The sequence below is a fragment of the Penicillium waksmanii genome, assembly GCF_028829765.1.
Source record: "Penicillium waksmanii strain IBT 27052 chromosome Unknown utg000002l:1.0-3326099.0:1.0-3328782.0, whole genome shotgun sequence".
NCBI lineage: Eukaryota > Fungi > Ascomycota > Eurotiomycetes > Eurotiales > Aspergillaceae > Penicillium > Penicillium waksmanii.
In genome coordinates this window covers 3,150,147-3,162,301 of record NW_026643249.1, presented here as the reverse complement: position 1 = coordinate 3,162,301, position 12,155 = coordinate 3,150,147, and the positions used below count along the sequence as shown (strand labels likewise).

The 12,155-nt window shown below is 43.3% G+C and overlaps 4 protein-coding genes across 4 annotated transcripts; all 4 read left to right on the top strand.

Moving 5' to 3' along the window:
* Positions 1-1,834, top strand: N7481_002832 (uncharacterized protein; the record flags this gene model as incomplete). The annotated part of the gene is made up of 4 exons (XM_057262051.1): positions 1-139; positions 197-1,300; positions 1,357-1,702; positions 1,771-1,834. 4 exons carry the CDS (start codon positions 1-3, stop codon positions 1,832-1,834), a joined length of 1,653 nt encoding a protein of 550 aa, XP_057126983.1.
* A 1,463-nt stretch (positions 1,835-3,297) lies between these two features.
* Positions 3,298-4,713, top strand: N7481_002831 (fungal specific transcription factor domain-containing protein; the record flags this gene model as incomplete). The annotated part of the gene is made up of 8 exons (XM_057262050.1): positions 3,298-3,350; positions 3,413-3,810; positions 3,861-3,931; positions 3,982-4,089; positions 4,150-4,166; positions 4,222-4,365; positions 4,433-4,493; positions 4,552-4,713. 8 exons carry the CDS (start codon positions 3,298-3,300, stop codon positions 4,711-4,713), a joined length of 1,014 nt encoding a protein of 337 aa, XP_057126982.1.
* Positions 4,714-5,810, top strand: N7481_002830 (fungal specific transcription factor domain-containing protein; the record flags this gene model as incomplete). Its single annotated transcript, XM_057262049.1, has 4 exons — positions 4,714-4,766; positions 4,816-5,071; positions 5,117-5,448; positions 5,501-5,810. The coding sequence occupies 4 exons, from the start codon at positions 4,714-4,716 to the stop codon at positions 5,808-5,810; spliced, it is 951 nt and encodes a 316-aa protein (XP_057126981.1).
* Positions 5,811-6,854: 1,044 nt separating this feature from the next.
* On the top strand, positions 6,855-7,537 carry N7481_002829 (LURP-one-related/scramblase family protein; the record flags this gene model as incomplete). Its single annotated transcript, XM_057262048.1, has 2 exons — positions 6,855-7,212; positions 7,260-7,537. 2 exons carry the CDS (start codon positions 6,855-6,857, stop codon positions 7,535-7,537), a joined length of 636 nt encoding a protein of 211 aa, XP_057126980.1.
* Between the last annotated feature and the right edge of the window lie 4,618 nt (positions 7,538-12,155).

Sequence of the window (12,155 nt, the reverse complement as noted above, 5' to 3'; positions counted from 1 at the left end):
ATGGGTCTTCATGATTTTTTGAACAGGACTGCTCTGGTAGCATACATGAGAAAAATAAAATCTGCGCCAAGAGAGGTCATCTTCAGTAGAAACCTGCTTCTTTCCTCTATGATGTATGCGACCGCTGCTATTCCTTTGAGTAAGTGGACCTCTATTTGGGATGCCCATTTGCTTTGTTAACAGAGCGAACCCTTAGCATGGGACCAAGGCTCGGCCGCTTCTATTTCCTCACTTTCAAGCTTCCAGGAACATTTCGGGATCAGCTCCACCTCTGGCGCTAATTCAACCAGAAAATTTGTGTCTCTAGTATACATCGGAGATGCAGCTGGAGCTGCTTTATCTTTTTTTATCAACGACAAAGTCGGCCGTCTTTGGTCCTATCGCATATACACTATTGTTTGGATAATCGGACAGATTGTTGCCATTTTTAGTCCCGGGTCATCCGGGCTGTATGCATCTCGAATTATTTCGGGTTTAGGAATAGGGGCCCTGAGCGTCACTGGTACTGTTTCAATCGTCGAAATGGCCCCTGCTGAGATACGTGGACTTCTGTCAGCCTGGTACTCAGTTTGCATGGGGATTGCGTTGATGACATCTACATTCTGTGTCTATGGCATGGAGCTACATATTCCGAAAAGTCGCTTACAGTATCAGGTTGTATGGTTTTCACCATGCATATTTATGGCAATGTGGATTATCGCAAGTTTTATGCTTTGTGAGTCCCCGAGGTGGCTTATCCTGTCTGGCAGGGAAGAAGAGGCGCTTCAAACTCTTGTCAAGCTCCGACAACTACCAGAGGATCACTCACGAGTCCAGGAAGAGCTGCAAGATATGAAAGAATCTATCCGATCGCTCGAAGGAATCGATGATTCTCATGACCAAACATCATTTCAAATCACCAGAATTGCGAAAGAAACATTTACGCGGCCATCAAATATACGGCGCGTACAACAGGCGCTCATAATGTACGCACTGCCGCAGTTCTCGGGGGGAAATTCCGTCACGAACTATTTTGTTCCGATTTTGAAAGTTGCAGGACTGGCAGGAAGCTCTACACACAATCTATTCCTCAGCGGAATGTACACTGTCGCCAAGTTCGGGTTTAGCCTTTTAGCATCTTTTCTATTTATCGATGTACTAGGGCGACGAAACTCACTATTTATCGGGATCGCTCTTCAAATGGCCTCTGATATATACCTCGCTGTCTATATAAAAGTGCAGCAAGACCATGGTGCGTCTGAAGGTGCCAGTCAGGCAGGGCTTGCAGCCATATTTATACATGCCTTCGGATATTCGATAGGTAAGCAGACAAAACTGAAGACTAGAGATAGTGAAACTAATGATGCTTTGACAAAGGGCTTTTGACCCTCCCCTATGTCTTCGGCGGAGAGGTATGGCCGAACCGTATCCGCTCTTTTGGTGCGGCATTCTCGCAGACGTTTCATTGGCTGTTCCATTATGCGATGACATTTGCGCTGCCCTCGCTATTAGTAAGAGCAGATAACTGGGGCGCATTTGTCTTTTTTGCTGCTTGGTGTGCCGCGGGATTGCTCTATGTCTACCTGCTGGTGCCTGAGATTGCTGGGCTTACAACAGAGCAGATTGATGATATATTCAGTGGGCCGTGGGTGGTTACGGGCAGAACATCAAGACCACGGCTAACAGAGTCTATTCTCGAGGGCCAGGATATCGCCTTTAAGCCGTAAGATATTCACCACGTCTTTTTCGATTGGACTTTTACAAGGACTTAACACTGAACTCAGATTACAGACACGAGAGTCAGCTCAATTCTCTCCCAAAGGATGAGTCAACGGGCAAGAAGGCAAACGAGTGATATGGTTATACCACGGTGTGATAGCTATTAGTACTGTTTGATCTCAGCATCAAGTATGAATGTAAAATTGTTTGTTATTTATAACAAACATGGAAGCCAATTATTTCATAGTCAAAATCGAACTGCGGGATAGATGGTACAAAACGAGCCCCAGAATGTTGAGTTCAAGGGCAGACGGGCCAAATTATATTACGAGATAAGTAAAGTGAATCTGAAAATTTCCAAAAGACAGGTGCTTTCAACCTTGCATATTGAGGCTTTAGGATTGCCATTTCATAGCGAACAGGACGATCCACCGAAACAACGAAATCAGAAGAGCCCCCAACAAAGAAAATGAAACGCCAGAGCATTCTAATATGACGTATGTAAAAATCCAAATCCAAGAAATATTCGACACAAAGTGCGGGGAATCAACAGCCTCGTTACACTCGGGGCAAGATTGCCGGACTCACTTACTCCCTAAAGGAGAAAGATAAGGTTGGATTTTTCTAGGTGATCCAATCAAAGTAGAATACAGCATGGCGCTATCACACGAACCGAAGTTTGGCCTATCAAATTATCGATGTGGAGCCTTTGACAGGCGGAGGCGATTGATTGGACTTTAGGATTGCCGTCCAATGACAGCATTGTTCGATAAGCGGAGTGTGAATCGTGTCCTTTATGATGAAATAACGTAGTTCTCAAGAGATGGCTGAATTTCATGACTCTTAAAAGGAATCTCAGCCATTTCTATTATGAGGGCAGGCATATTGATTATCCTGTACGTGGGGCAGTATATCTCTCAAGTTATCAGACAGCGTTGTACGGCCCCAATTGGCGTGTAGCAAGGGGGACTCCGCCCGTATTTCGGAGAGGGGAAAGTGGGTGAAGTCACTTGATCTGTGAGTATTTTTGTTTCTTTAAGGAGGGAAAGATTCCGTCGCTTTGGGATTTGGCTAGAAAAAATTGCACGATCATGCAGCAACCGTCGTCACCAGAACTTATTTCTTCGGGCAGTAAATCTGGAAAACCAGATGGCCTGCCAGCTGAGAACGATCCTGGCGGACAACGTCGAAGTACCAACGCCTGTGGGTCCTTTCTCTCCAATTTTGAAATATGGAGTACATTTCAAGCTAATATTGATCGGAAAAAGGTCGTCGATGCAAGCGCAGAAAGATAAAGTGCTTTTATCGGAGCGAAAGTAACAGCCGGTATGTAATTTAAGTTGATTCATGAGGAAGTGCTAAAAAGGATATCTAGCAAATGTGTCGCGTGCTCGAAGTCACACTCCGGTATACCGTATCTTTCATTCCTTTATATTTACTCTTAATTGATCTCGGAAATAGATTGCCTGTTTGACGTCCCACCTGATGGTGCTCTGAGGAGCCATGCGTAAGCGTCCCAAAGAAATCAACGTGAACCATTGGTCAAAACTGAATATTTTGTGCAGATATGTCGCAACTTTGGAAAGGCGAATAAAAAACATGGAAAGGGAGTTACGACTGAAAGGGTTAGAGGCGGCAGTGAATGAGAACCGGTATGAATCTAGCTCGACATATCATCCGAGTCAAACCAGTATGCTAATTCGTTTCGTTCTAGTGATACTTTGAACCAAATCAATGACGAAAGAGGTGACAGGAGCTTCCAGGGGAGGAATCCAATTAACGAGGCTTATAGCCCCATTTCATCTCATGAATCTTGCACTAGAGGTAATTTGTCTTGTGGAGTCCCAATTGATTTGGCAACTCATGGACAGCACCTCCAACGTGACATTACGGTTCTTGATATGATCCAGATCCAGAATTCATGTTCAGATATCAGTGAAGATCTCCCGCCTCTCCCATCCGATGCTAGAGCTAGAGAGCTGGTTGACACGGTCTACTTCTATACCCAAGCTCGTTATTGCATAATTGACTGGGTTCAGCTGCGAGAGTGGCATCGGGATCGCGAATCAATTGCTTACGCTACCACATCGGACCCAGTGGATCTGCAAATCGGTAGATAGCCATGGCACTTGAAGTATACTGATCATCACTGACAAATCTAGGCTCATTTTTCATTTGGATAATTTATGCCATTGGTGCTTGCTTAGTTCCAATCTCCGAAAGCTCCACTGAGGTAAGCTCGACCCGCTTCAGCTACATGACACGGCTAATACTGAATCAAAGGCATACTTTTATCGCGCCCGAGCTTACATACCAATAGTCATGTCTGCGCAGAACATGGATATGGTACAAGCTCTTCTATGTCTGGTACAGTACTCTTTTCGGGCCCAGGTAAGACATTCTGTGACATACTCTTTTTAAGACAAGCGTATTCTAATTTTTTTTTTACAGAATGATTCTCCTTTATGGTGAGTGTTCATAGCTGCTGAATCTCAATACACCTGCCGTTAACAGAGGAAGTAGGGATCTAGTAGGTATCGCTCTACGGCTGTGTGTCAAATTGAAATATCATCGAAGAATTGGGCGCCCATATAACCCTCGGAGCCTCAGTGCGTACAAGATGGAGCTTCAGAAGCGATTCTTCTGGTGTGCATACTGCTTTGATCGGTTTGTAAAATTATTCCTGGTGGTTTATGAAGAGCCAATGACATATCTCTGACTTAAACGTGTGAAGGCTGGTGTCAATGTTGGCAAAGCTTCCATTTGGAATCAGAGACGTGGACATTGATGTCGAGGTACGTTAGATAAGCATTCCAGTAAATATGATGCAGGAATTAACTAGAGATTCTGAAGCTGCCGGTTGATATCAACGACACTTGTATTGATGAGGAGGCAATTCGAAGTCTACAAGAGAGGCAGATAAATGAGAACACAACAACTATGAAAGGCATAACAACGGTCGGTCTATCAAATCAAATGCACAAATTGCCCTCAAGTCATGCTGATGATGAGTAGATGACCGCTGCTCTGCATCACTTGCGAATATACCGCATCAGGTCTAGCATATTGTGAGAAAGCACCCCAGATATGTTATTTACAGAGCTAAGGATATCAAAGGACTAAATTCGCCGGCCCTAATGCTCGTGTGCCTACATCAGAAGAGGTTCAAAGTACTCTTTGGGAACTAGATCAATGGCGACAGGACGCCCCTAGGAAAGAAAAATCAAATCATTTTCCTCAGCAAAATGCAGATCGAATACATACAAACTATCTGCAAGCCGTCCTTCTGTTAATCAGACCCATTCTGGTAAATCGTCCGACAAATTTCGATTCTATAAAATTATGCGTCACGTTTGCCGCAGATGCATGCGAGGTATGTCGAATTTCCTTGCACATGTCTTTTACTAATATGTTACAGAGCGCGAAGGCATTGAGCTTGAATCCTTTGACTCTACCAGACCGGATCACTGTATACCATTCCTTCTATGCGGGTATTACCCTGTTACAATGCCTTGCCATAAAGCCCAATTCCTTGACCCTCAGAGGATCCCATAAAGCCATAAGCGCATGTTCAAGCGCGCTGGCCGTATACACCCGGGTTTTGCCCTCAGTTGCGCCATTTTTACGTCTCTTCGAGGATGTTGCAAATAAAGTTGTCCGTGACGACCATGACACCGAATTTAGTCCAAGCCCCGAGGTACAGAGTTTATTGAGTAGGATAATATCGAGCGATCCGTCTGAGATACCAAGGTATGCGGAGAGTCAACAAAAAAGTCCCGCGATTTAGGTACTGACCCATTAGTATACTGCAATCTCTATCCGAGGGGGACAATCAAGAAAATGTATTTGCATGGGCCACCGGTGTTCAAACAGAGGGCGAAACAACCGAGGTATTTCAATTTATTGGCAGTTTTATCACAAAGCTAATATTATTTCCAAAGCCAATACAATACGAGTCCATCCTGGGCGGGCAATCCTTGGTGGCACCACTCAACATGCCCCTTGGTATTTCTCCTCTTTACGTATCCGATACAGAAATGATGGACATATGGACGACGAGTTGGCTGAGTGGCATATCTACGGAATTTTGTGGAGGGTCCTCCCTGTTCTGAAAACCGACACAAGACTAGGAACTATATAGCAATCTAACTTTCAAGTCCGTCGTGGAGTGATATCCAGATTGAGAGAATATTTATCGTCTCGCCTCATGATTTGCCATCGAAACTCAAGGTACACATATTCACAAAACATTAAGATAGATGGAAGTTAAAATTATCTAGACTAAAAACCAGAATGAAGCATGAGTAGGTATCTGTAGATGCCGAAATAATATCCAACTTTGGCTGAGAACAGAATTGATATATCAATATTGCTAGATCAAGAATTTTATTGATTCCAACGTTAGGGCTCAATGAAATTTTTAGCTCTTTCACACACTGACTTGCTTCTTTGGTAAAGCGGCATAGGGTCTGTCTGCAGTGCTGAAAGCTTCCTGTTGATTTGATCAAACTCACAGCCCGAATCTTGATACTTGGATCTTCCGTGCGCTACTTCAGGATTTCGAGGAGCTCTGTATTATCTGGATTTGCACGAATGCTGTGAATGATTGGGAATAAAATTTTGCCCTCTGTCAAGTCCTCCATTGTTCCTTTTTGCTCAGCATAAAGACCACTGCATAGATTTCTGTAGTCATCACGGATCTGGAATATGATGCCCAATAGCTCCACGAGCGCCGAGAGATCCCTGAATCTTATCAGTCTATTGAAATTTTCACAGATTATTTAATTACCTTTCAGTCAAATCTAAAGGAAATATCATAAAAATTGTAGTTTCGACCGTATTAGTTGCGAGTGACGTCTCTTTAACTACACCTAAGTTTGAATATGACAAATGCCATTGGACAAAAAGGATATTGGAGATACGACGTAGGATCTGTTTATCAGCTTCAGGCTTTTATTATTTCAACCATATCGTTGCCTATGATATAAGAATTATATTTTGAGGTCTGCTGGGAGTAAAATACAGACAGTACCTCAATATAGATGATGTCATCATTTCTACCACGTGACTATCGCTGATCTGGCAGTTTTACCCCGCGGCATCTGTTGATACTCCAACATCTTGATATTCTTCAGAAACTGATCACTACCGACACTATGGGTATCTTTGGTCATCATCATCTCGATCCGATAGCCGAGCCTATTGCTATTTTTGAACAATTTGTCTCAACGGAGCCACAGACATTGATCCTTAAGGAAAAGGTGCTCTCTGTCTCCGGGGATAGCTTCGAAATCAAGCTGGCTAGCGGTGAGCCACTTCTCAAAGTTCATGGCGCTTGGGTATCTCTTTCCGGTCGCAAGAAGGTTGAGGACGCACATGGCAAGCATCTTTTCGATATCTCCAAGGAGCTTCTGCATCTCCATACAACCTACGCCATCGAGGATCCCCATCACAAGAAGATATGTGAGGTGAAGAGTAATTTAAAAGGCAAGTACCTGAATTTCCTTTTCGCCGGTTGGGGCTTCGCAACATAAAATAAAAGACCTCGCTGACCGTCCTAGTGTTGGGCTCCAAGGCCACCGCCACCTTCACCGACCATAACGACAAGGCGGTGACATTCACGATGAAAGGAGGCTGGTACGACCATAGTGCCGATATAGTCAATGATAAGACCGGCCAAACTGTTGCACGCATTGACCGAAAGCTACTTAGCGGGCGCGACCTTGTGTTCGGCCAGCAGACATATGCCGTCGTCGTTGCCCCTGGTGTGGATGCAGCTTTGATCGCCGCACTGTGTATATGCTTTGATGAGAAGAATAACGAAGAACGTGGTGAGTGAGGGCATTTTATATATAGTGGGAAATTAGTATGTTGTGGTAGATTAGGTATTTGACCAGGCATGGACCTGCATGCTAAACCTATTGCAATCCAATTCACCCAACATCCCCGTACTATGGGTGGTGATTCAGTGTAAGTTGCAAACATTTATCGAAACTTATCACGGGAGGATCATCTTCCTACCTTCCTATCACAACAGTCTCAATCTGCTTCAGTCGTGACTTGTGACTGCTGTAGTGGCCGAGCGCGACCGACTCTTTGACTGCTCATATAGCCCACTGTTGGACGTTTCTCGGCCACCGTAACCAAGCATCCCAGGTTTGATCCAAGTAGCTGGAAACAGAATCAATAACAAACAATCCGCTGTCTCCAAGCCCCCGAATCCTACGATGCAAATATAACAACGCACCGAAATGGGCAAGAATAACAAGTGCCTCAGGCCGTTTCTTCGCCAAATAATTTAAATAGCTGGACGCACAACAACCAACCATGAAATAATTGGCCCGATCGCTGATTGGCCTGAGTGATTCCTTTAGCTTGCATTGATAGCCACCTGGAGAGGCTTGATCGCCTCTATAAATGTATCCCTAGCAGATGGATCGATCGATGCAGAGCTAACCATTGCTAATAGCTCGGAACATTCCATTAGGGAATCCTCCTGTAACAACGCACTGTCTTCTAATTCCAAAAGCTGTCTCAGTGGTGAGTCGAGAAGAAATCTCCACGACAAATTTGTTACCTCACGAACATTTTGGTGTAAGTGGAATATTTCGATGAAGTCGTGAAGGAAATCGTCAAAATCCTCCCGGCAAAATGTCATTTTCTTGGAAACACATGGAAAGCACGAATCGATGTGAAAGAAAGACGGTAAGACAGTTTCCCACATCGATTGTTGGCTGCTCCAGTCTGAACAAAGTGAAGGCATGGGCTCGAAGCTGACTTGCGCGATCTCGAAATTCTTGTTTCAAGTCGGATAAATAATGCTTTAAATGCAGTGCGGTAAACCCACGAATTTGGTTCATCAAGTAGGGTGTAATGAATAACCTGTCCATGATTTCCTGATTAAAAATTCTGAACTTGGATTTTAACCAAAGAGCGCCAGATCTTTGTTAATCAGATGGCGAAGCAGCTCCAGATGAAGCATATTGACTGGTGGGCTGTCGAAATTCCTTTCAAGTGTAGATCTGCTAGAGAAGCTCGTATCGCTATCATTCTCAATGGAGATCGTGGCGTTGGCTGTACTCGACAATGACGTACACCCGGAGATTTGGGATTGCGACACCAGAGCTTCGTCGTAGGAACACTGGTGCTTGGTTATATTGCAATAGCCACAAGCTGGACGGCTCTCATCACACTCATAACCAAGGTCAATATCTGACTACCGTTCCTATCATCTTCTATCCTTCTAGGAAGGTACCTTGATTTGTCGACGTTTGCATTGGACACAACCGTTCCTTGACTTCTTGTGAGATCTTCTATTAATTGCAGTCATTGTGTAGGTAAAGATATCGAAAAGCCAAGGAAAAAGTAAATTTGTGTGATATGTGTTGCACTCGCGGAGCTAATTACTTCGGTGAGAGAGAAGATAAAGGCAAGACCGAGGGTACAGGAAAGCTTGGACATTTATATGACGAAGTAGTCAACCCCAAATGTACGCAATACGCGGAAACTTCTGGGCGACATTGCCGTTCAACTTTTGACTACGACAGTCTGCTATGGCCTCAAGCTTGAGTTAGATACTGCTATAATCCATAGGAAGTATTACCGTACCTACAACATAAAATCATGTTAATATGTAATTCTCCAAGGTCTTGAATTTAAACTCAGTATGAATAAGCTATTATTGATACTCAATCTTTACTAGGCATATCACAGTTTAAAATATAAGAAATGCTACTCATAATACTAAAGTCACTACTATCTTCACTCTTAGGTTTTTCTTTCTAGTTTTGGTATCAATAAATCGCGATACAAACGTCTCCGAGGAAGCTTATGTAGAGGAATGCAGGTTGAAGGTGTATAAAATTGCCGTATTTGTGTCACTTTATAGTTTCTTTTAGTTGTTTGACAAAGGCTTCTTTGCCAATTACCATAATCTCACGTTCAATAAAATTACAAACAGACTCTACACAGCTGTGGATCAATGTTTATAAACCTACCTGCCCCGCCAAAAGAAAAGAAGAAAAAATAAAGCGTCCCCGGGAAGGCTCGAACTTCCAACCTCTCGATTAACAGTCGAACGCGCTAGCCAATTGCGCCACGGAGACCCGCTGTGGGAGACATGTGGCAGATATCATGACTGATAGTATAAAGACTGATGATATGTTGAGGCGGAGGCTGCAAGCGGTCGCCTTCCCGTTGCCGTAGTCATCCGCATACACTCACTACTTTCATGGTTCTAAGCTTGTTTCAATGTCTAGCAATATTTACCAAAGGCAGAATCGAACATATACTTTCTAATTAAGGTGGACAAGATAACTTTCGGTTTCAAGGCTGGGTAGGTAGTAATAATGACCAAGTTTGCACATTCTGGGGGGTAGATCATAAGCCAGACGGAGGACCACCAAAGGATGGATAGAGAAGGAAACTACAGATGCTTATATTGCCGAATTTAGGCTATAAAAATTTAGAAGATATATTTTAATGGATAGTAGATGGATGGAAGTAAAAAAAGGTAGATGATAAAATGGTATAGTATACAATATTAAGCACCGTCCAAAAGCGAAGAGAACTCGTTAGGAGATAAGCGGCCATGATTTGCTAATTTACCGTCATACCTCTAGAGTATATTATCCAGTTAGTTAGAGAAGTCAGGTTAAGTTATCACTCGGAGAAGAATCGTTAGAGACATCCGAATGACCACTTCACTTGTAGTTTATAGATAGGATCAAGCTTCCACTATACCCAGAGTCCAACATCCCCTATTGGCATATTCCGATAATCATGCCTTAAGCTGTGCGCCGCTACTTTCGGTCTAGTTGATGTATCACTTTTGACTTCTGTGATCAGACCAAGAGGTCACATTGTTCAATTCAGCCAACAGGTATACCTGGGTCACTGCCGAAAGCCGATGATTCACATTCCTTCCAATCTCCTGACAGAGCGAACTATCTGCTAAGCTTTACTGAATAATCTTGGGCAGATTTGTCAGCGATGCGCATTGAGGTACCTATACCTGCTAAAATATACAGCGAAGTCTTAGGATCGGGGGCTGATGCCCGATCGAGGCTCTCCGATGGAAGAAGAACGAGGTTATGAATGCCCTCACACCTGGGAACGGGGCCTGTGAGACCCGCGTTGCAGGGGTTCTGCGGCCCTGGGAGCCCTGAATCACCTGCGTGATCGAGGAGTCAGCGGAAGAGGCCATTGCCGCACATGATCGAATCCAGAAGCAGTTGCTTGATTAGGGAATTAAGCGAATGCTGCTGTAATACCTCTGAGCGTGTTAGATACCGGAGCAAGCACTAATAGAGATCTTTTTCACCGACGGCAGTGGCTATCAGGGCCACGTGGGTGCCGCTGCGGTTTCGCTCTGCCCGATAGGAGCCTAGGGAAGCCTCTATTTGAACCGGTATCTGGGGACTACCGAGGATTCAACAGTATATATTACAGAGCTAAATAGTGTTGAGATAGTGTTTACTGCGTTTATTAAGGAGCAGTCTCAGAGTGGGAGCCAGAGTACAGAAACCTGTAAAAATTCTAACTAAAGTACAGATTTAGAGCTAAGTCAAGTCTGTATGACTAAGTTAGTATAAGACTGTTCGTCTTACTAGGCTCAGGGAAGTAATGGTAGATCAGATGATCCAATAAGAAGCTGTTCGTTGGTAATAGATAGGATGATTGATGTATTGTATAGATGTGTATGATATTAGAATTGCAGGAGATTGAGATGCTATTTATCCCTGAGGTTTAGCAGGCCTCAGGCCACCATTATTAGTAATTATAATGGTCACACGACAATAAGTCGTCGTAATATATTAATTATGATTAGCATTGAATGGTAATTGATTATATAGGTTGCCATAGTTAGCACCATAGTCAATTATGTAGGTGGCAGATTAGTTATAGATATTGATTGTTGTGGCTTTAGCCAGAATAGCCAGAGTTGGAACAGCATCCAGATAGTTTGCCACTATCGATCAGGTTCCAGAAGGTTCCATTAGGCTCTATAATATATAGGCTATTGCTATATATTCAGAATATAAAAGGTTATATATATAAGAAAAGCTATCTACAGTTGTCACAGGATTCAAAGTATACAATACCCCAGACTCTCGAGGCTGATTCATAGACGAATCCGCTTTGAGTCACCTGCATATCGATATCCACCCGAACCCTAATATATTTAAGATCCTATAAGCATTCTGGATTCTTAATCTTCTTAAGAATCAGTCTCTGTATTGACTGCCTAATATAATCTCTACTATCTGATATCCTTGCCTAGTCATAGGTCTCTAGCCTGATAACTTAGTAACCATTACAATAGTAGATATAATATGCTGTAATAGCACTTTGGGGATTATACTAGCTAGTCTTTTAAACCTACTAGTAAAAGCCCATAGTGCTTTCTTAATTATCCTTTCCTTATAATTATATATTGATATATATACTTAATAAGC